Source organism: Lissotriton vulgaris, chromosome 2_1 (genome assembly GCF_964263255.1).
Source record: "Lissotriton vulgaris chromosome 2_1, aLisVul1.2, whole genome shotgun sequence".
NCBI classification, from domain to species: domain Eukaryota; kingdom Metazoa; phylum Chordata; class Amphibia; order Caudata; family Salamandridae; genus Lissotriton; species Lissotriton vulgaris.
The window spans coordinates 435,942,181-435,967,252 of NC_141687.1; the positions used below are offsets into that span (position 1 = coordinate 435,942,181).

The following is a 25,072-nucleotide window of genomic DNA, read 5'->3' on the forward strand; positions in this document are numbered from 1 at the left end:
GGAAGGAAGGATGGCTAAGTGAAAGGGTCGATGGAGAGAGAAAGGGAGGATGGATGGATGACTAAAAGAGTGGATGGGTGGAAGGATTAGTAAGTGAAAGGATGGCTGGATTGGTGAAAGGGTTAATGGCTGGATGGATGAGTGAATGGATGGATGGGATGACGAGTGGATGGATAAGTGTACAGATGGATAGGGTGAAAGGGTGGATGGATGGATAATGGATGGATGAGTGAAAGGATGGATGAAGGGATGGATGAGTGAAATGATAGATGGAAGGATACATGATGGATAGGTTTGCAAATGGTTGAATATGTTTGAAAATGGCTGGGTTTACTTATATACTATTGCGCAACCTCAGATGTGCCTGTAAAACTTACCTTTTGTCCAGAAGTTTTGTCCTGAATTTTGACCTCCTGTCCTGAATTTGTGTCCTGAATTTTGAACTTTTGTCCTGAATTTTTACACTCACCGTCCTGAATTTGCACCAATGATAGTTGGTCACCCTAGACACAACTGCCATTAAATTTTAAGCGCGGAATGGGGCCCTTACAAAAAAATTAGTAGTCCTAAACAAAAAGACATAAGCCTGCTGTGTAAAGAAACTGTAAGTGGTGGTGCTCCTCGCTTGTAAACGGAAGTCTTGTATTCTCGAGCACCGGCCAATAAGGACCCAGAAAACAACAGCAGTCGAGCTTCCAACCAATGGCAAGCAGCAACTGTAAATACACTCCATAATGGGATTACAGGAGGTCTTGCAGACAGAGCATGCGCTGATGCTTGACCTAAAAAGGGTTGAAACTTCCTATTCATCTGCAGCCACTGAAAGTAGGAGAGTACTCAGTTTCTGCCTGTAGTACACAACCTCTTGTTCCTCTACAGATACTGGTATGAGGGTGTGACGGGGAGGGTAATCATTACCTGCCCCTACTGCAAGATCTCCTTTTCCTCTGTAGCAACTGAAGATGGGAGGTTACTCCATACCTGCCTGTAGTACAATACCCATACATGCCAAAAGAGCCGATTTTTCAAGCCAAAAATGGCTTTATTTTAGCTGTCTCCCGCCTGAAATTGCATTTTCTACAATAGAAGTCAATGGGGAGTTTTCATTTTCCCAATTTTTACTTTTAAATCTCCCACGTCCCTGTTTTAAAATATTGGCATGTATGAATACCCTTTGCATAATACCTCGTCATCGGCCCTCTTTCTGAGATGAACATGTCAGAAACTGACTGCAAAATGAAACAAGGGTACTAACGCGAGGCCATCAAGAAGGACGTTCACCTTCTTAAATCCTGAAAATGTACAATCTCACTGCTGTAAGGGGAAATCGAAATACTTTTTAGCGAGAGGACGTTATGTACTGTTCGCATTTACAACTTTCCTTAACCCTCGCAGCCAATTCATATGTTGAAGTTTTGTCTAATTAGTGTTGCATATTGAATAACTATGATGCATGCTAGGGTGGCTAAGAATGTCTGGGTAGCGAATGATATTCTTGACTCAGAATATCTGCAGTGAATTTTGTAACCAAGGCTTGTCCGAGTTAAACACAGAGAAATGCAAAAATGCAGCATATCCTAGTTATGCCTTCTCACAGAGATTCAGGCATTCTGCTTAGGGGGGACTTAAGAGATGCTCAAAGGGGAACTGTGTGATCAAAGCTTCACAGTTATTTCCTAAATTCAGTTTGATTTCAAAATAATGGAGATTCTGGTTTTGTATCAAGCAAGACAGAGACAAAGCAATGCAGATGCGTCCTAATAGGCAACAGACTTAGTTAAATAGGTCAAAGAAAAACAAAACTGCTAAACATACCAATAAGGCAGTTCCACTGCCCATACAATTATCCCCGCACAATGTGCATACACCACTACTAATTAGAATATAACTGCTGTATATGTGATTTGTTCCTCAATAGGTCAGTGACACATTTCAGATTTATCACTTACCTGAGGGATCAAGCGGCAAGATCTTATGGAGTCATTCAACCCCATCCAGTGCTGAAAATCAGTATATTCACCCCGGATCAGGAAATATTGGAGGCCCATGTAATTTGTATGTTCATAGAGCATCCAGCAACCATGAACAATGCGAACTGAGTTGCAGCGGCTAAAGTGAGGTCTCAGATCGATGTGGTCAGTGCTACACTCATAGGAGCGGCCACTGAAGTTCTGGTCCTCAAAGAATATTATCTGCAGCAGAAAGAAGAATGTTAAAATATCTATCAACATGAAGCCTTGTTTTAATGACCCTTGTAGTTTAATGGGGCAGCAAGAACAAAGATGAAATAAGTAATTAAATCCCCAGTACTCTTCTATTCTGCATCCACTCATCATAAGAGATGATAAAAAAAACATGTGCGCCTGTTGCATCTACCAAGGTATGTGGAAACACTAGGATTGTTACATATACTTAAAGACAAAGATGTTACAATAGACTATGTGGCATTCAAAGGAGCTGAAAAGTTCAGGACAATTATTTCACACTGTGTGAAAATGGGTTGTTGGGTGAACAGCCACAATCCCTGACAGAGTGAACCATAAAAGTCACTAAATTACCCTATGCTTAACCACCTGGTAGTGTGGCTCAAAAGCAATCAGGCTTAACTTAGAGGCAATGTGTAAAAGTATTTATGCAACACACAAACAGAAGTAAAGTGAAAACACAGCACAAATTGTAACTGTAGTTTAAAGTTTTTAATAAAGTCTTGCATATAAAAGTTCAAAGCACCAACCGCAGACATCTGATTGTGTGAGACGGTCAAAATGGAAAATATGGCTGACCGAGGTGGAGTGCGGATTGGATACAAGAAGTGGATTGGGCCCAGTTTGTGCTTTAAGTTTCAAGGAAAAGATTCTGAGAAGAAAAGGGAGCGGGGCAAGGCCGCAGGCGGCGTCCGAGGAGGAGATGTCTTTGTCAGGGACCAGTTGGATGAAGTTGCAGTGAAAATGTCTTTGTTTGGACTCAGCCTCTTTTTCCTTTTGTAAAAAAACCCTCACTCACCGGCCTAGTGGTGACATGCTTCATCATTGGGGTCCACCCTGATGACCGAGTGCCATCAGGGTCTGCTGCGACACTTGAACTACAGTGGAGCTGGTTGTTGTGAGCAGAAAATATGTTAAAAATTGTCCTGGTATGACTTGGTTAAAAAAACTTTATTCGCAAGCTACTGGACAATGTTAAAAAAGGGTGTTGAGATACTTAGTGGGTGATTATGACCATGAGTATCTATGTGAGTGGTCTACATGTTTCGACCTATGTGTGCTAGTTTCCAGGTTTTCATCAGGACTGAGGTGCGCGAAAATGGACGGTCGACACCCTCTAACGTGTATCCAATCTAACGTGTATCAAATCCTAGATTCTTGGTACCAGAATTGCAAAAATCTGCAATTGGTATTTGCTCAAACCTAACTAGGCGAGAAAAAAGGAAAAAAGACCCCTGATCGGTGTCCTTAAGACATTGTGGGGCAGAGGGAAGACTATCTCAGCAGTAAATGTATTAGTTTCGCTGAACTCAAAACGGCAGATTACCTATGTTCCCTCCTGCTCTCACCTTTAGAATCACCAGCAAGGGTCCAGGACTGGAGGGGCACCAATTGGGCGGTTGAGCACTCACTCAGGCTGTGACCAGATGTGCGTTCAATATGGTGGTAACATATTGTGTCCCTGTGGTTCAGAACTGGAGGCCAGCAAACTAGCCCCTGGAGTCACTCTGGTAGTCCTAGGTTCAAGTGATGAAGCGGGATGCAAGCAGCACAGTAGGCCTCTGAGGGTTCAAGGCAGTCTCCTGGCAGCAAAGCAGTACTCCCAGGACAGTAAAAAGCCAGCTACAGCAGCAGGCAGCCCGCATAGTCCTGTCACAGGTCCTGAAAGTGAACTGAAGAGTGGGTCTGAGGGTTCCTCTTTTATACCGTGCCTTCAGTCCTTCCGACTTCCCTGCCCTGGGTGAAAGCTGACTGCAACAAGAATGCAGGGGTGGCAAGTCCTTTGTCTGAAGGCTGAGCACAGCCTATTCCGCTGCAAGTGGGGCAGTGCTCATCTCCATCTACCCATCCTACCAGCAGGTTGCTTATTTAGTCGCACCTAATCCATCTATTGTGTGACTGTGTGTGAGGAATGCATAATGTCCAACTGCCAACTACACCCAGTCATGTGACCTAGGACAGGCTCCAGGCACCAAATAACCAAGGCAGGAAAATGCCAACTTTAAAAAAAGAATTTTCAAGATTTGTAGTTTAAAAACCAACTGTACCATTGAAGAGGATTTTTTTATTACGATTTCATAGATACTAAACAGGAAATGCTTGCATGGTTCCCATTCAAAGGTTAGCACTCATTAAATCCAATAAGGCAAGCCAATGTTATCCTTTGAAACAGGTAGGCCTCAGAGTAGAGACAAACTAATTTTTCATGACCAGAACATATACAACTTAAAAGTGCATGTCCAACGTTTTAATTACAATTTACCTAGGGCCTACCTTAGGCCTGACATGTGCAATAAAAGGGGGGGGGGGGCTTAGCAAGTGTTTTTTATTGCCTAGCAAAATTGTCAGTATAAATCTGCATTCAGGATTCAATGGCAGGCCTGGGACATGTTTTAAGGAACAACTTAAGTGGGTGGCACAATAAGTGCTGAAGGCCATCTATTGCCATTAATGTTACTGGTTATATGGTATACCACTTTACTAGGGACTGATGAGTAAATAAATTATGCCAATCAGATGTAAACCAATCTTACTATGTTTAGTGGAGTGAGCAAAGGCACTTTAGCACTGGTTAGCAGTGGTAAAGTGCACAGGGTCCTAAGGCAAACAACAACAAATTCAGCTAAAATAGGAGGGGTGAAGGCAACATTTTGGGGGTGGCCCTGCAGAGAGGGCCAGGTCCAGCAAACGCTAAAAACCAGATTTATTTTAAACTAAAAATATTGAAATAGTAATGATCAGATATTCACCAAATATGACAAACCTCAAAAACCAAGACATTGGAGGATAGCTGTTCCTGTAGAAAGGAATTCTATATAGTGTAGTATCAGGGTGGAGGGTGACAAAGGATTCCTTATAAAGAAGTGGTGCCCTCACAAATCTGTCATGCTTCATCATCTGGTTTTTATCCTCGTGGGGTCAACGCTACAATACCCCCTAAGCATGTAACGCCCTTTCAAGATGGCTGCCACTCTAACACAACGTTAACCTGTGCTCTGTAAACAGCTGGGGACCAAAATGGCGTGACGCGCGGCATAGATCATGCAGTACCATATGACTCTCACATATGAGATCGCAGTGCGTATAATGGACGCCCCCTCACACTGCAATCAAACTCAGGTGAGCAGCACAGAGGGTAGGTCATGTCACCGGACTCCGGAAAAACCAATTAAGTGCAAGACAACCTGAGGGACCACTCCCATGTGGGCTGGCCTCCTGGCTTTGTGCTTTAATATCCCTCCATTCACTTATCTTCCTCAGATACATCCACGGTGAATCAGATGCGGTAACTGGCACTCAACCCATGTTGCAATTTTGCCTGGACTAGGGGGTAAGGCCTGATCCATTCCGTTACCATGATCGTTTATGTATCTATTTTTCCACTTTCTGGTGCATGTGTGTGTGTGTCTATATCCAGTTTTGTTTTCAAATTCAACAGTGTTTCACCTGCAATATTAAGGGCATGTCACTCCACTCCAACACACAATAGGAGTTAGACATCAAGCCCAAGCATTTTTTTCACTTATATCCATGCCTAATGAACACCCCGTGTTTGAGTATTATTGAGCGTGTTCACCACTTATAAAACAGCATATGATGTAAAACAAAATATGTGTTTTCATTTTATTTTTTAGGTCGGTTTGGGACCCCACTTGGTGTATGTGATACAGGTATCCACTTGATTTAATAATATAGATTTACGCAATATACCTCCTGTCTTGATTGCTGCATGGTAATCACATGATAGCACATATTACATACCCAACCCAGAATAAGGGTAGGGATACATTGCTGGTCCTAAATAAACGAGCAGATTCCTCCTGGATAATCAAGGCGTGAAACATGTCAACCTACACGTACCAAAAGATTGCTATTCTTCTTAGTTAGAAGGACAATCTGTACATACTTTTGATCTATACCAAGGTGACCCTCAATTAAATCCGTTTTGATACCCCTGAGATATTTTTAAACACTATCAGCACCCACACCCCACACACTCACCATTGTGACTAAACCAAAAAGATCTGTGTCAAAAAGCCCTCTCACGGGGACCATGGGGTATTGCAGCACCGACCCCATGAGGGGCAAAGCCTGAGTTTCAATGACGATATACTAGCGGAAATACTGAAAACACCATCACTCATAGGAGCTGTTGACGGCTTCTAGCAGCAACAAAGGAGACTGGAAATCGATGGCGGCACTAAAAAAACAACAGATCAAATTGCCCTACATGGTTCAATCATGACCGAATACTTAAGAGCCAACATCGCCCCCAATGGCCGAGATGATATCGCCTTCAGACGGGAATGTCCAAAATAGCATGGAAGTCACCCATGCCTATACAAGAAATAAATAGGGAAATGAACAAACACAAAGATTACCTGACACAACATAAAATCATTAAACTCGCATATACTCAGTTGCAGCTGTTTGATAGACTCGTAAATCAGCTTCAGGGAGGGTTCCTCAGCTTGAGCTGCTTAACCTTGCTATCGGTACTTTCCTGTGCTAGAGGTGCAGGATAAACTCTCTGCATTGCTGAGTAATTCCACTTAAGGGTAGCGCTCGAGCCTTGGTTGGATGTTCCTTCTGCAGCTGATCCTGGTGGTAGGGCATCTCTGCTCTTTCTGGATTCTCTTTTCCTTCTTACCACTGTGCCTGGGCCACCCTGCTGGCTGCCAGGACTGAAGCTAGATGACTGTACAGTACTCCCAATCTCTGAGTTTGTAGAGTTAATATCTGAGTCATCTGTACGAGAAAATAACTTATCCCCTAATTCCTGGGAGTCTTCCCGCCCCTTTAGGCCTGTTGCCCCCTCAACCGGAGCGCTGGTGACAATGTACCTCCACGCCCAAGGTAGAGGCGTAAATTACATGGATTTGAATATCGATATTCACCAACCCCCACCCCCTGGGGGAAGGTTCAGCAGTAGGGCTTACCAAATGCCTCAAGGGCCCTTTTTGTCCTTGTGTCAGTATTCCAGGATCTCTCTCATGGCACTCCACTCCAAAAGCAGCCCTCTCCTGGTTGCCACCATTACCCTGCAGGTCAGTCAAGGTGAAACCACGCTGGTATTTCCACCAAGGAGTATACAGTAGTAGTCTCAACAGCTGGAAAAAATGCCATGATGCTCTGTTGTTGGTGATGCTGCTGCAGTTGGCTGTACTGGGAACTTTGCCGTTCTCAGGTTAAGCCTTAGCATTTGTTCTTCGATCTTCTGAGTTGATGCTCTCCAGGCTCTGCCTTCCCTTTAAAGCTGTAAGACACGGATTCCTGCCCAGTCCAAGCCCGGCAATGCGGGTGAGTTGTGACAAACATATGGGTCTTTATATTAACACTTGCCGGGCTACCTCTTCATTATTTAATCCTAATTTCAGAGTGGTGGGGGAACGGCCGAAGGAGCCATTTACTCAGATTACATCTTGTCTCCACTGTCTTCAAGAAGAGACCCTAGTGGATAGGAAAAATAATAGGTTGGCTACAAAAGAACAGCAAAGGGCATCAGAAAGATGGCTAAAGCCTGGTTAGACACAAATACAAGACTATTGGCTGTGGAAGAACAGACAGCTGCTCGAGAAAATTATGGTGTAAGGGCTCCAATGCATACCGAGGTGCATGGTGTACAAATTACCGACATCCAGTGGGCATTAGAAGATTTTGAAAATAGGAAGCGCAAGAAATACCTGAGAATCTTGGGTATCGAAGGAGTTGTAGGGAGTGATATCTGGTCTTACATGCTGAACGTGATGAAGGGAGCCTTCCCCGAGCTCCAACAGTGGAACTGGGAATCAGAAATTCAGTGTGTGCATCGCTATCCAAACAATTTGAACGGATACTGATGGAATTTTGATCGCACTTTCGCTTGTAATGTGCTATTGCGTCAGTAATCCGAATTGTGCAGAGAAATTCTTTCAATGTGGTGCTATATGGTACAAATTCATCACACTACCCTGAATGCATAACACACTTTATCCAAAGACCTCCATGTTAACATGATTAACTATTATTTCTTTAATATATCACTTTTGACCTAAGACCTTATATTTTTCACATGCAGGGGGCTTATAATGGCTCTTCTCTTCTCTCTCCATATTTGAAAAGATTTATAACAGTGGGACGTTACTGCATCCCACACATATAGGGTGAGTGTTTACATCGATATTTGGTTTTGATAAGGAATTAACACATAATTTGACCTAGGGATGTCTATTAATACCATTACTTTACTTTATGACTATCCGTGTGTCATACACAACACTACTTGTAAAGCTGCTCCCACATACTCAAGTTATTACTCCGGAACAGCGTATTAAACTAAACACACCTAAAGGGTCTCTTTGGAATGTACAACATTATGTATGCCCTTATATTCGGGCTATACGTCTAGCCTTCCCTCCTTGCTTTTTAGTTCGTTTTAACCCCCAATATGTCTTTCCTTATACTAGCCTATATACATCATGGCCTTTCTATTGACCTTCATACAGGACCAGCTGTACTGAACCGCCACTTCTAGGTCAGTCATAAGTCTTTCAACTTCTGGTCTTCTTAATGTCTACACTGTCTTATTAAATCATCCACATGATACTCAACTTCTGGTTTGATCAGTGTTTCAGGGAACTCACATCTACTGGGCTAAAGGCACTTTGCACTTTTTTTACTTTCTTATTATCACTTTTCTTATAAATAGTTGTTAGATCTCTGACTTGCACGTAATTGGGAGATTGTACTGGATTGACTGTTCTATCTTTTCCACCACTTTTGCATGATGTTCAGAGCCGTGAACATAAAGAATAAGAATCGGCATGGGGGCAGAGGTTCTTTTCTTTCCTTCCTAGCTCCAGATCAGAATATACGGATGTAATTAACAACACGTATTTGTCAAGATATTTTATGTACAACATGTTTTTACGATGTGAATCTCAATTGACATATGTATGTATCTGTAATTACAGCCTTGAAAAAGTCTCTGGTGTTACGAAACCCGTGTCAGATGTTTTTCCTGACTGAAAATTCAAGCTTCAATGAGAAATAATACTTGCCTCTTGTCTTTGAATTGTCGGAGCTATAAATTACTAAGAGAAGTGGAAGCACTTCATGTTGATTGTTGTAGTGAGTGCTGTGGTACCCTTTCTTCATGTTAACACAGAGGTGTTTAGCCAAAGTGTGCTATGCATTCAGGGTAGTGTGATGTATTTGTACCATATAGCACCAAAATGAAAGATTTTCTCTGCACAATTCTGATTGCTGACACAGGAGCACATTACAAGAAAAGTGCAATCAAAATTCCATCACTACCCATTCTAATTGTTTGCAAATTATATAGGGACCACACTCTCTTGATTGCAAGATACATAGACCGTACACTACTACTATATAGTGATGATGGCTACTTTTTATGATGACAGACACAAGCCAATAGAAGAATTGTTCAATGATAGAACAATTTCTAGGAAGGAAACACCTACCAGTACCAACAGAGAAGGACTTAGACATAAAACTTGAATGCGCAAAACAGGAATTGTGTACATGGTGGGATGCCACAATCCTTAATAGGTACATTGACATAAAACAGGTCCCAAGGGGATTACGGGTTATCATATTCCCCTCCTTTAAAGACTTAGACATAGATTTACTGAATGAATGGGAACATTTCATTATGTCCTCCTCATTCGGCATAATCAATATACTCAGCAAACAAGCCGAAAGTAAGAGGGAGGCTTTACATCTAGAGATAGAAAAGGTTGAGGGTGAAATCAGGAATATTAATCTACTGTAAGGAACAGAAAAAACTATGAAATTCTGAAGGACATTCTAACAGCACACCAAATTTACTTAAAAGACAAAAAGATGAGGAAACTCAAACGGGATGAAAATGATTGCAGCAATGGCAGAATATCCACCTTTGCCTGAAAACTTGATGGCATAAACCATGTCAACAGATGGTGGATGATGGATCTAGGGCACCTTCGAATTCAATTTCGGCCAGTGAATGGGACATTTCCAGTATGATTGAGGGAAAAAGACCGAAGTTTACCAAATAAATAGGTAAAAAAAAAAACAAGAAGGGGAGGGCACCATACACACCAGAGAAAGGATAACTACACGATCTGTATCCTGCAACCAAAATAACTGATACCACTACAGAATGTACCACACGAAACGTTACAACAAGGAACATGTAACAACAGTGTATCAGTTATCAATCTGTCTGATTATGATTTGTCTCAAAAACAAACAGATGTATTATGTAAAGGTCTAATTTTGGTCCAACATCACAGGTGGCCATTGCACAAGTACATGTTGATGTATAGAAATTTGTGAGACATTTAAAATAAAAAAAGTATTTTGAAGAGCAGCCAAATTATGTCCCTCCATTGATTCCACACATGTTGGAGTGTAATATAACTATCTGATCATATCATTAGATGACACTGAGCAAACCCCTACCACAATGTTAGACATTTTATCTGACTTGGATATATCCTCGAACCTTAATGTGGATAGTCAACGTTTTTGCCAATTCTACTTCCTGATAACCTAATAGATACGTTTCACAAGGCAGTCATCAATGACTTATACAAATTTGAGGATGAAACACAGATGAGACCCAGATCACAGATGGAGAATCTTGATAGACAGTAACGGCTGGCATTGGAGACACTTAGGTAGACATCCACAATTGTCATTAAGGAAGTTGACAAAGAGGGTACCGTGGTGGTGATGAACAACACAAATTAATTTATAGAGATTAACAGACAGCTATCGGGCACCATGTATTTATACCCTACCAAAAATTCTTAATGGTGGAAATTTCCCACTGGGCAGACCCATCATTTCAGTGATTGGATCACCAACAGAAAGGATCTCATAATTCTTAGATGTCTTTTTACAGACCTTTGTACATAAACTCCCTTCTTACATATGAGATACTGGCGATCTATTGAGTATTTTGGAATACTTTGAATGGTTAGAGACTTTTCACTTTGTAACACTAGATGTTAACTTTCTGTATACGAGTATTCAATTAGAAAAAGGCTTAACCCTTTTGCCGCATCTCAAATTCGTCCGCGGCGCCGGCGTGGCTAGGGGATGGGCGTGGTGCTCCCTTACTCATGACGGCTCCACACCATATTGTGTCACAGCGGGGTGTTCTCATGACGGTGTGGAGCAGTCATGACCCAGCCCACTCACTAATTCATCCGCATAGGCGGGGAATTAGTGGAGCGTGGACGAAGCTGCAGTTGATGACGGCTCCACGCCGTCATGAGCACATGCCGCCCGTGGCACATGATGGTGTGGAGGATGAAACACAGATGAGACCCAGATCACCGATGGAGAATCTTGATAGACAGTAACGGCTTGCATTGGAGACACTTATGTAGACATCCACAATTGTTATTAAGGAAGTTGACAAAGGGGGTACCGTGGTGGTGATGAACAGCACAAATTAATTTATAGAGATAAACAGACAGCTATCGGGCACCTCAGTCCATTTAAAACTAGCCAGCAATCCAGTTAAGGGAACTATGAGGAAGACTGAGTCTAGACTGAATCACTGGCGGGATTGGTGTCTTGTTAATGATTTGGAGCATAAATACATGTATAACACATGTCCACGTGCATCATGTATTTATACCCTACCAAAAATTCTTAATATTGAAATTTCCCACTGGGCAGACCCATCGTTTCAGGGATTGGATCACCAACAGAAAGGATCTCATAATTCTTAGATGTCTTTTTACAGCCCTTTGTACATAAACTCCCTTCTTACATATGAGATACTGGCGATCTATTGAGTATTTTGGAAGACTTTGAATGGTTAGAGACTTTTCACTTTGTAACACTAGATGTTAACTCTCTGTATACGAGTATTCAATTAGAAAAAGGCTTAACCCTTTTGCTGCATCTCAAATTCGTCCGCGGCGCCGGCGTGGCTAGGGGATGGGCGTGGTGCTCCCTTACTCATGATAGCTCCACACCATCATGTGTCACGGGCGGGGTGTGCTCATGACGGTGTGGAGCTATCATGACCCCGCCCACTCACTAATTCATCCGCATAGGCGGGGAATTAGTGGAGCCTGGGCGGAGCTGCAGTTGATGACGGCTCCACGCCATCATGAGCACATGCCGCCCGTGGCTCATGATGGTGTGGAGCCGTCATGAGCATGGAAAAGGTTAACACTGGCTTCCACTTTTTCAACAAGGGACGCAACACTGTATGAACATACAATGATGATTTTGGACTTGACGAGATTGGTTCTCGAAAATAATATTTCTTTACATTGAAAGGACTGATACAAACAAGCACATGGGGTGGCCATGGCGTTGAAATTGTCACCCTCATATGCAAATCTATAGATGGGACATTTTGAAAAGATACACCTGTGGTCAAAGTACCCCGCTGAGATTTTAAAACATATTTTATATTGGGGCAGGTAGATAGATGACATATTTGTCGTCTGGACAGGAGACACAGGACGTCTACATATATACCGTTTGAACACCTAAATGACAACACATACAATCTTTCCTTTACACACAATGTGAAATCCAGATATATTGAATTCCTGGATGTTACCTTGTATGCAAAGGGCTCCAAAATAGCACCCAAACTCTTTAGAAAACCAATGGCGTGCAACTCTTTTTTTAATGTATAAAGTGTGCTAAAGTGATTGTTCTCTCTCCTTTAAACGTGGCCAGATTGTCTCACACCTGAACTTTTACATGCTGTTAATACTGAAATAGTTGATGTCAATATCAGTAATGATACATTCATGTATAAAAACTATGTTGCATCTTTATTGACAAATTTGCCTATTATGAACTGCACATCAACCGTGACTCAGAAATACTTAGTTAGGCAGGCTTTGAGACTCAGCCCAGAGGTTACCGATTGACAGGTCACAGGTGGGGTGGCACATAGCCAGCAGACAAATGCACTAACAGGTAACTACAGGTCAATCACACCGTTAGGCGCAACACCACCACAATGGTCCAGGGAAATTGGCCCCAATGAAGCAAATATGGCTGGAGGGGTATGCACGATCCCAAAACTCAGACCCTATCTCTGTAACTGTTCTCCTGGCTGCTCTGTTTAATTAAACAAACTGTTCCCGTTTTGCCAAATGCCTATTATCTTTTGTCTTTTAAAGGCATTTCATGTTCAAGCAACAATGCCCAGGTAGTGAATAACTTCTAAAATTAGTTTTTCACTACTGTGAGGCATACCTGTCTCACAGGATAACATTGGGTTACCATATTACATTTAAATAAGTGCTAACTTTTGATTGGGAGCAGGTAAGCATTTCATATTTAGTATCCATGAAACTATAAATAAATTAATTGTAAAGTCAGAATTTAAATGAACATTTTGAAAATGCTACTTTTAGAAAGTTGCCATTTTCCTTCTTTGCTATTTAGTGCCTGCAGCCTGTCCCAAGTCATGACTGTGTAGTTGACAGTTGTATTTTTTTTAATCCTCCCAGACATTTTCACAATAGAGGGGTTTGTGGTGCCTGAATGAACCATTGGCTGGCAGGATGGGGACGGAGCCCATATTGCGAAAAATCAAAAGTGTGGGTCTTCGAAGAACATTTATGGCTAAAAACTGCTCTAAGAACCTTGGAATGATGGGTACCAACCTGCTCATCTATCTACCCAAGGTGCATTGCCAATCAGCCTGACTTTGCAGTAGCTCCTGCTACGTTATTATCCACAGTAGCAAATCCTCTTCAGGGGTCATTTACTCATGGAGTATCTAGCATCCTAGAACTCTCATTGGCTACAGTCTACTGCCTTGTCCCGCTGGAGAATTTTGACTTCTAAAAAAAAGAATGAGTCCAATTGTATTCATTTTCACAGTAACTTACTCCAGCATTCCCCTAAGAAGACACCTCACACTGCTGAAATGTACCTGGTCAGAAGATTTTCGTCAACATTTCCTTTAGGCCTGAATGTAAGTGCTGACTGGGCCTAATCCACTCTTTGAATCCAGCACAGGCTCCATTGCGGTTGCCCATACTTTTGTGCTTTGACCTGGTCTGGTCTGACTAGAGGTCTGAGGTTGGCCCTTTGATATTTTAGGCAGGAGTTTATTCTAAAACTTACAAAATTCATAACCCCGGTTCTACCGAATGGATTTTTTCTGTTTTGGTGTCAAATAATGTACTCTCCTTTGTTGAAAACCGCACCGGACTGCTGTAAGCTACCTACATGGAAGCCTTCAGGCACAGGGATTGAAGCCCTCTTGACACAGGGATAGAAGCTCCTACCTCGCCGGACCCGCTACGCGGGTCCCGCAGCGCGGTTCTGTGAAGGGCTGCTGACTTTGGGCATCACCACCGGACCGGCAGGGCTGCGAGCACGAAGCAGGGACTCCGTGGACCAGGAGCCCCTGCGTGCCCCATTGACAACAGCTGGGCTGCTCTCCCTGCCGGCCACGCCCCCCGCCCACGGAGTTTACAGGCGGGATATCCCGCGTTCAAACGGGACTCTCCTTTGTTGAAAACCGCACCGGACTGCTGAAAGCTACCTACACGGAAGCCCTCCAGGCACAGGGATTGAAGCCCTCTTGACACAGGGATAGAAGCTCCTACCTCGCCGGACCCGCTACGCGGGTCCCGCAGCGCGGTTCTGTGAAGGGCTGCTGACTTTGGGCATCACCACCGGACCGGCAGGGCTGCGAGCATGAAGCAGGTACTCCGTGGACCAGGAGCCCCTGCGTGTCCCATTGACAACAGCTGGGCTGCTCTCCCTGCCGGCCACGCCCCCGCCCACGGAGTTTAACAGGCGGGATATCCCGCATTCAAACGGGACTCTCCTTTGTTGAAAACCGCACCGGACTGCTGAAAGCTACCTACACGGAAGCCCTCCAGGCACAGGGATTGAAGCCCTCTTGACACAGGGATAGAAGCTCCTTCCTCGCCGGACCCGCTACGCGGGTCCCGCAGCGCGGTTCTGTGAAGGGCTGCTGACTTTGGGCATCACCACTGGACCGGCAGGGCTGCGAGCACGAAGCAGGGACTCCGTGGACCAGGAGCCCCTGCGTGCCCCATTGAGAACAGCTGGGCTGCTCTCCCTGCCGGCCACGCCCCCCGCCCACGGAGTTTAACAGGCGGGATATCCCGCGTTCAAACGGGACTCTCCCTTGTTGAAAACCGCACCGGACTGCTGAAAGCTACCTACACGGAAGCCCTCCAGGCACAGGGATTGAAGCCCTCTTGACACAGGGATAGAAGCTCCTACCTCGCCTGACCCGCTACGCGGGCCCCGCAGCGCGGTTCTGTGAAGGGCTGCTGACTTTGGGCATCACCACTGGACCGGCAGGGCTGCGAGCACGAAGCAGGGACTCCGTGGACCAGGAGCCCCTGCGTGCCCCATTGACAACAGCTGGGCTGCTCTCCCTGCCGGCCACGCCCCCCGCCCACGGAGTTTAACAGGCGGGATATCCCGCGTTCAAACGGGACTCTCCTTTGTTGAAAACCGCACCGGACTGCTGAAAGCTACCTACACGGAAGCCCTCCAGGCACAGGGATTGAAGCCCTCTTGACACAGGGATAGAAGCTCCTACCTCGCCGGACCCGCTACGCGGGTCCCGCAGCGCGGTTCTGTGAAGGGCTGCTGACTTTGGGCATCACCACCGGACCGGCAGGGCTGCGAGCACGAAGCAGGGACTCCGTGGACCAGGAGCCCCTGTGTGCCCCATTGACAACAGCTGGGCTGCTCTCCCTGCCGGCCACGCCCCCGCACACGGAGTTTAACAGGCGGGATATCCCGCGTTCAAACGGGACTCTCCTTTGTTGAAAACCGCACTGGACTGCTGAAAGCTACCTACACGGAAGCCCTCCAGGCACAGGGATTGAAGCCCTCTTGACACAGGGATAGAAGCTCCTACCTCGCCGGGCCCGCTACGCGGGTCCCGCAGCGCGGTTCTGTGAAGGGCTGCTGACTTTGGGCATCACCACCGGACCGGCAGGGCTGCGAGCACGAAGCAGGGACTCCGTGGACCAGGAGCCCCTGCGTGCCCCATTGACAACAGCTGGGCTGCTCTCCCTGCCGGCCACGCCCCCGCCCACGGAGTTTAACAGGCGGGATATCCCGCGTTCAAACGGGACTCTCCTTTGTTGAAAACCGAACCGGACTGCTGAAAGCTACCTACACGGAAGCCCTCCAGGCACAGGGATTGAAGCCCTCTTGACACAGGGATAGAAGCTCCTACCTCGCCGGGCCCGCTACGCGGGTCCCGCAGCGCGGTTCTGTGAAGGGCTGCTGACTTTGGGCATCACCACCGGACCGGCAGGGCTGCGAGCACGAAGCAGGGACTCCGTGGACCAGGAGCCCCTGCGTGCCCCATTGACAACAGCTGGGCTGCTCTCCCTGTCGGCCACGCCCCCGCCCACGGAGTTTAACAGGCGGGATATCCCGCGTTCAAACGGGACTCTCCTTTGTTGAAAACCGAACCGGACTGCTGAAAGCTACCTACACGGAAGCCCTCCAGGCACAGGGATTGAAGCCCTCTTGACACAGGGATAGAAGCTCCTACCTCGCCGGACCCGCTACGCGGGTCCCGCAGCGCGGTTCTGTGAAGGGCTGCTGACTTTGGGCATCACCACTGGACCGGCAGGGCTGCGAGCACGAAGCAGGGACTCCGTGGACCAGGAGCCCCTGCGTGCCCCATTGACAACAGGTGGGCTGCTCTCCCTGCCGGCCACGCCCCCCGCCCACGGAGTTTAACAGGCGGGATATCCCGCGTTCAAACGGGACTCTCCTTTGTTGAAAACCGCCCGGGCTGCTGAAAGCTACCTACACGGAAGCCCTCCAGGCACAGGGATTGAAGCCCTCTTGACACAGGGATAGAAGCTCCTACCTCGCCGGACCCGCTACGCGGGTCCCGCAGCGCGGTTCTGTGAAGGGCTGCTGACTTTGGGCATCACCACCGGACCGGCAGGGCTGCGAGCACGAAGCAGGGACTCCGTGGACCAGGAGCCCCTGCGTGCCCAATTGACAACAGCTGGGCTGCTCTCCCTGCCGGCCACGCCCCCCGCCCACGGAGTTTAACAGGCGGGATATCCCGCGTTCAAACGGGACTCTCCTTTGTTGAAAACCGCACCGGACTGCTGAAAGCTACCTACACGGAAGCCCTCCAGGCACAGGGATTGAAGCCCTCTTGACACAGGGATAGAAGCTCCTACCTCGCCGGACCCGCTACGCGGGTCCCGCAGCGCGGTTCTGTGAAGGGCTGCTGACTTTGGGCATCACCACCAGACCGGCAGGGCTGCGAGCACGAAGCAGGGACTCCGTGGACCAGGAGCCCCTGCGTGCCCCATTGACAACAGCTGGGCTGCTCTCCCTGCCGGCCACGCCCCCGCCCATAACGCTAACAGTTATTTAAAGGCCATAGTATACCCGCTGTGCGGGAGCGCGCGGGAGCGTCCCGGGAGAAGCCCGGGACAAGGGCGGGTCCGTCTGTGGCCGTCCGGGGATGGCTGAGATCGGGCCGGGCCACCCCCCTAACATTTTCTTCTAATATTGACTGTGGTTTATGGTATTCATTAGTTGATGTGTTTTTTGTTGTCTCTTAACTATAGTTCCAGGCCAATGTAACGGTAGTTAATATACTGTTGGTAGAACATATTTGGATTGATTGAATTTTGTTGTTTGCACATTGTGTTTAGCGCTAATTCTGTTTTTGTACACTTAAAAAATGACCTTACGGTCAGGTAAAGAAAGGCAAGTCCAGGTTTCCACCTCCAATGGCACTTTTACTGGCACAATCGATCAATTTTTTAAACGCACCACCACTATATTGGAGAAGGAGATAGCTCTTGCCGAAAAACGCCTTTCGCTTGACTTAATCACAGGCAAGCGATCTTCACTTGGTAAAATTAATGAGGCTGTCTCTCCTGTCCCACTTTCCTTGTTGAACAAAGATAGCTCTGATGCTAATGTAGACTCAGTGACAGTATCTGTCCCCGAGAGTCAAACATTGGATTTAGAGGGGATTAGTAAAGAAAGTGCATATGACACAGCCCATGATAACTTATTGAATGGTGGGACTATTTACCTCGACCAGTCTGGTGAGAAATCAGGACTCTCAGACTCCCCAAAACTTACTATAAGTACTGAGCGAGCAAATTCCTCCACCCATTCGCAACACCCACCCACTCACAATCCTGGGAAACGTAAAAGGGTAGACTCGCATGATTTAGGGGAACATGCTGAGGGTTTGGGAACTACCTCTATATCCCCCACACAGTTACCCAATTTTAAGGCGGTTGTTCAGCCTGAGGAACATAACACCACAGTTAACATTGTAGAAGGAATACTTTTGGCTAAAATAGAGTTGCTAATTAAATCATTACTCTTACCGCTATTTGAAAGGACCAGATTATTAAATACAAAAATGAACTCTTTAGATATGCTGGTAAAAGATAATATTGCGACATCTAATAGAATTCTCGCCACCTTAGCCTCTAAAGGTTTAGCCTCATCAGCCCCGACCCTTCCGAAGACTACCACCGTGAATAATAAAGCTGTGAGTAACAGTCTGAAAGCGGCACCTTCTATCACAAATGTGCCGCAGCAAAAACCCGTACCTGCTACAAAGAAAATACCTATTACTGAGAGCATACCCCAGCAAAAGGCCTTAACGCATCCCCCCGCTAAGAAACACCCAATCCCAAGACCAAAGTATTCGGCCCAGGATCAAACCTGTCCCAAGAAAACAATGTGTGAACCTCCCCCCAGAGTCACTGCCTTACACTATCATCTTAACTGGCGTGGCTCCCCTTGGAGATGGTAAGAGAGAAACACATAAGGATCTTTACAACAAGGTAACGTTCTGGCTGAATAAAAATCGCCCACTCCCTCCAAACTCGAATCCCGAAATCCTTAATGTTAGGAGGGTGGACTGGGTAGGCTACAGCAAAAAAGATCTTGAGGGGGATTGTGTGGTAATCAGCTTTAGGGAGCCATGGGTTGCTGAATTCATTAGTAGGGAACCAAGATATGGAAGAGTTGGGGATGTGCAGACTCTATCGTTGCATTATTTTTATCCCGCATTATACACAAATAGAGCCCAAACACCGTTCCATCATCCCAGAAGGGATAGACCCAGAGGAAGATTTTATTTTGAAACACCTATCTACCCAATGTTTCAGCCCCACCTTTCGAACCGGTTTGCCCCCCTATCCGGTCTGGAAGGTGTGGACTGACTTGAGAATGAACCTCTGGTATCTGGGTTGACCAGAGCTGCAGTGAATTGCTCCCCCAATAATTCTATATCTATTACGGAAGAGACTGTTTTAGGGACTAGCAAAATCATCCAGGGAGGGAAAGGAAGGGGTAAACCCTCAAATCACTCCCCTAGACCCTTGATCCCTGGGAAGATTGTGGACCCAGGTGTTAATCCGCCAAAGAAACCTACACATACCCTCATGGTCTTGTCATGGAACATAGCGGGCTAAAGGGGAAAATGTCAGAGGCTGATTGGGGGTCTTATGTGGATTCACACGATGTAATCATATTACAGGAAAGTTGGTCAACTGACGCCATTTACCGGGTTGGTTACCTCAACTATTACAAACCAGCCTGTAAAGGTTCTAAAGGTCGCCCCTCTGGAGGCCTTGTTATTTGGATTAGACAATCCTTAGGATTTAAAATCATAGACCTTCCTACTCCAAGTAATGACATATTAGCCTTGAAACTAACCAGCAAAAATAACCATGACATCTTCCTGATTAATATCTATGCAAGGGGGCGACCTGGTGGGAAGCCAATGGGAGCGGTAGATGATTTAGATTCCCTACTGAATAACATTGGCAGAGAAAAATGTGTAATGGTGGCAGGGGATTTTAACTGCTCATTTGAACCGTTTCCCAATCTGGATAATGGGGGATATGGGGAAGTTGATCAAATTTGGAATATTCCCCATCTATCTATCCCACCTGTCAAAAAAGTAACAGAGGCTGCTATGCAGTGGTTAGGTCTTTGTCTTGAATGGGATCTACGAGCAGCGAATGGAAGGACAAAATCAGACTTGATGGGAAAAGTTACATTTGACAATTCCCTTCATTCTAGCCGTATTAATTATTTCCTAATAAGGTTAGAGTTTTGGAACTTACTGGCGGATATGGAAATAGTCACAAGACCAGAAAGCGATCACAATCCTCTGGTAATAAACCTATTAATGAATGGGGATTCGCTTATAGATACTGTAACCAATTTTGTTACTGCCGAGGCTGTTCTTACGAACGACTGTAGAAGGGTACGCTGGGCTAGGTTCTTAGATAATCCCACCATTATTGATAAGGTTACAGATGAGGTTCTAGCAGCTACAAACCTGATGGTGCCCATATTAAACGAAGGCACATCATTGGATCAAATTGGGATGATCCATGAGTCTTTTTAACAAAATTAAAACTTTTTTTATTGAACCTGCAAAAAGAAGAAAAAATGGCCCAGCTCAAACCGGAGCGAAATGGTATAATAAGACATGCCGCCTTGCCCATAGTTCCTTGATAGCTGCTATTAAATCCAAGTCAGCTATTGATATAAAACTAGAAAGGGTTAATTACAAGAAGGTGCTTAAAGAGGCAAAAACTAACTGGGATGAACAGCGCTGGTTAGATTTATATCTTGCAAGTACTTCCACTAACCAACAAAAATTCTGGGAGGTTGTTAAATGGGGAGGGACTGGGGACCAGCAAGTTCCTGTCAACCATGTCCCTGCAGAGCAATGGGTCAAGCATTACGCGGCACAGTTTAGTAACACGGAACGGATCTCCCTTATTACTAGGGAAGATACCAGTGTACTGACTGTGGTGCCCCCACTAGACCAGATTGTTTTTACTGAAATGGAAGCCATTATAGCTTTAAAACAAGTGCAGAATGGTAAAGCCCCTGGAATGGACTGTGTCCCTGCGGACCTTTTTAAGTTTGCCCAAGCACAATGGGTCCCTTATATAACCACATTAGCGAATGCCATAGCCAGAGGGGCTAGGATACCAAACTCATGGAAAGGGGCGGAGATTCTACCCGTGTACAAAAAAGGGGATAGAACTGATGCGGGAAACTATCGACCCATCAGCCTCATCGACGCCCTTCAAAAGGTAATCGCCAGAATGCTGCTAGGAAAAATCCAGTTCTGGATGACAGAAGCCGACATCCTGTCGCCTTTGCAGGCTGGTTTCAGGGCTAATATTAGCACAGTTGACCAGATACTTAGATTTGTTATGATCTACTGGAAAACTGTGTTTTTGAGAGGAGGCACTATATTCGCAGCATTTGTGGATCTCAAATCTGCGTTTGATTTGGTCCCCAGAGGAAAGATGTGGGCAGCTCTGAGAAGGATGGGTGTTCCAATTGCACTCCTAGAACTTACCATCAGGATGCATGAGGGAAATTTCGCCAGAGTTAGATGGGGTCGCCAGGGTCAGGTTACAGACTCCTTCCCTGTGACCTGTGGAGTGAGACAGGGCTGTGTCCTGGCCCCTACCCTATTCATACTTTTTATCAACCAGGTGGTTAAGTTCCTCTCAGCTTTCCCCACTGATGCACCAACACTGGGCGGGACCAAGTTTCCCCTTTTAATCTTCGATTGTTGACACCCTAATTCTGGCTAAAACTCAGAAGGGTCTTCAGGTGGCTATTAATAAATTTGTGGACTTTTGTAATGAAAATGACCTTGAAATTAATATTTCTAAAACCAAGTTCATGGTCCTGACAAAAAATAAACCACTGAGGGGCCATGTAACGATGAATGGGTCTAGCCTAGAACAGGTTGAAGTCATGACATACCTAGGTGTTACAATGGACTATAGGTTACGCTGGAAAGAACAAATAGCGGCGCTCAGTTTGAAATTTGCTCGTTTGTCTGGTTGTTTAGTGAAGGAGCAACGGTGTTCTTTGACCAAAAGAGTTTTACCTGCGCTTAAAATTTATAGCGCCAAAATTAGCTCAGCCATACTATACGGGGCTGACATATGGGGGTGTATGGATTTGGCTGTCCTTGATAGGATCCAGAATAAATTCTTTCGAAATTTAGTCAGTCTTCCTCCCTCAACGCCAGCACTACCACTCATGATGGATATGGGCTTTTATTCTATTAAACATCAAGCCCATTATAGGATGGTGGCATTATGGAGACGCATATGGTCTACCCCGGAACTTGCCATGTTTGCCCAGGAGATACAGGATGTAAGAGTGCAACAGGGGGCAGGTGAAATACCATGGTTTAAACTAATTAGGAATACTCTCACTGGAATGGGCCTTCCTTTGCTTTGGTCCGAGCCGGGCTCTCATATCTTTCCCTCAAAGAAAGATTTTAAACTTCTCTTTTGGTCCATGGTAAAAGAAGAACACGTTGCGCTTTCGGAGAAACCTAACCTGACAGGTCTGTTTTTGATTCATAAAGTAGTTCCACACACAGAGACCTATTGGGATGTAATCCTTAAAAGCTTAGACAGGAAACTTTACCATCAGTTTCGTATAGGTACACTGCCATTAAGGGATTTTACTAGTGGTTGGCAGAAGTCGGAGTCCACTTCTTGTCCCTGTTGTACCGAAAGCAAACAATCAATAGGTCATTTTCTATTTGTATGTACTGCTTACCACGAGCCACGCCATAAGTGGCTGAAGCTAATATGTAATAGATTAAACACCCGGGTGAGCAGAGAAGCATTGATCATCCTGAGATTTAACACATCCGAATGGTTATCCATAGGACTGGCTAAATTCTTAGGGTAGGCCTGGTTAATTAGAACTAGGTATGTTCGTAGCACTTCGAGCTGAAAAATCAAAACAGTCTGTTAGCCTATTATATTTGGGCAGTATTGATGAATTGTCTTTTTCATATACAAATGTTTTAAAAAAATGTTATAGACGTCTTCCTATGTATATTTAATTGAGTTTTTTTAAACAAATTTTTCTCTGTCTGTTTAAAATTTTCATGATTTTGTTATATGGTTTGTATTACTATGTATGTCTTTTATGAAGAAAATTCGAAATAAAGACGTTAAAAACTGAAACTGAACTGTATTACATTTTAGTCTATGTTTCTAAATGAGTGTGAATTTTTTCTTGTGTTGTGTTTTTACTTTATTACGGTTTGTGTGCTATATAAATACTTTAGACAATGCCTCCGAGTTAAGCCAGGCTGGTTTTTGTGCAAGCTAATCCTAATTCTGGTCCTAATGACCCCTACAATACATTATGGGCAGCGGATACAATAGTGCTCTATTGTTTGGGTGAAGTAAACCTTAACCAAGCTTTTGCAGCTCTAACAAAAGACAAAGAAAATTCATTATCTCCAATGTAGAGTGTCAATGCTACTACAATCCCTCAGCAAGCTCCAGGAGCTTCAACTTCCATTTGTATCACTGCCTCCCCTCGTATCCGTCCCTAAAGGCAAGCCAGAGTCCTAGGTATACTCAGTGTCCTGCATGTGGGACTTTGACTTCCCTTAGTGTCAAACCCCTCCTTTTCTGGGCTTCTAACCGAGCTGGCTTTCTCTTACCTTCACTCAGAGGTGGAGGCAAATTAGGGTAAAGATGAAAAGCATTATTTAGACAATCTTGAAAAAGAGATTAGGTGATGAACATAAGGCTTGATGGTTGGTCATATTATAATGGAAGAGGGGTGGAGAAGACATGATTTGAATGACTGGGAGAGGTTGAAATGTATTAATGCCATAGAACATCCCAAGTATAAATAGATACCTTATAAAATTAGTGAATGCTGCAGATGTATTCCTATAGCTATGAAATTTTGGTTTCATAATTTATTCACTAATAAATTACTTTTTACTTACTAAAACATCCTCTGCCTTCACTCTCTGGCCTCTGCCCTCCTTCACTTCCTTCTTCCCTTTTTCTTTCCCTATACAGTTCCCCATCACCCCTTCTACTCTCACACTTCTCATTACTAACACAGCTGAATATACCAAGCTAACATATTCAAAGGTTTTTTATGGTAATGCTCAAATGTATATATTTTTTTCCATGGTTGTGTCATGATAATTTTGGAGGTAGACATTTGATGAATACTTAGAATTATGTACTGTGAATAGCTTTCTCTCAGCATGTTATGTCCATCTTTGAAACAATAGGTAATAATTTGCTTTATCATTGTTATTTGTCAATCGCCCATGCTCTTGAAGATTGATTTAAATATTTTTATAGTATCATCTTTTTTGCATTAACAATGAACCTTTAAAAAATTGGTTTATTACTTTAAATGTCCATGCAAAGCATGCAATTCTCCAGAAAATTGTTGGTGCAAGCAGGACCAACAATTTTAACTTCAAGAAAACACATTAAACTACAAAACCAAAATAGAAAAATAGAGAATACTCTAATGAGCAAAATGGCACAGAGATCATTAAAAAAGTGATGTGATATTTTAAAGTTGAAATCGAAAAGCAATTGGAAAGAATAAATAGCAATTGAAAGACAACAGTTCATGGATGACCAGGACCTAGGTGCAATTTCAAACTTTTTTTTCTTTTTTTTTTGACCGTTGTTTAGGTTCTCTCACAGTTCAATGGGGAAATACACAGTTTTTGTATTTTGGAAGCATCTTGAAGAAAATTATAAAAGATATGGGGCAGAATAAATTAGAATTGGACCTGTAATGCGGCGTTCTGTATGAGGAAACATTTTTGGTATTCATTAAGAGAAAGGTAAAAGGCAGGATATTACACTGGAAATGAGTCTGTCAAAATAAACATCCATTGTATCTCAACATTATCTCAGAAGAAGCATTGTATATGTAAAAGATATGTTGGATGTAGTAAGATAAATGTCTTTGCCCAGCAAAATCTTAACATTTATTTGGTTTCTTTCATTATTCCTAAAAAAATTACAAGGAAG

General features: G+C 44.5%; 1 protein-coding gene across 1 annotated transcript in view; it reads right to left on the reverse strand.

The window, feature by feature from the left end:
- Positions 1 to 25,072, reverse strand: part of LOC147730561 (gamma-crystallin 1-like) — a 142,850-nt gene that overhangs the window by 80,994 nt on the left and 36,784 nt on the right. The window contains exon 2 of the mRNA XM_086954083.1: positions 1,950 to 2,192. Within this exon, the coding sequence (XP_086810209.1) occupies positions 1,950 to 2,192 (243 nt within the window). The remainder of the gene's footprint in view (positions 1 to 1,949; positions 2,193 to 25,072) is intronic.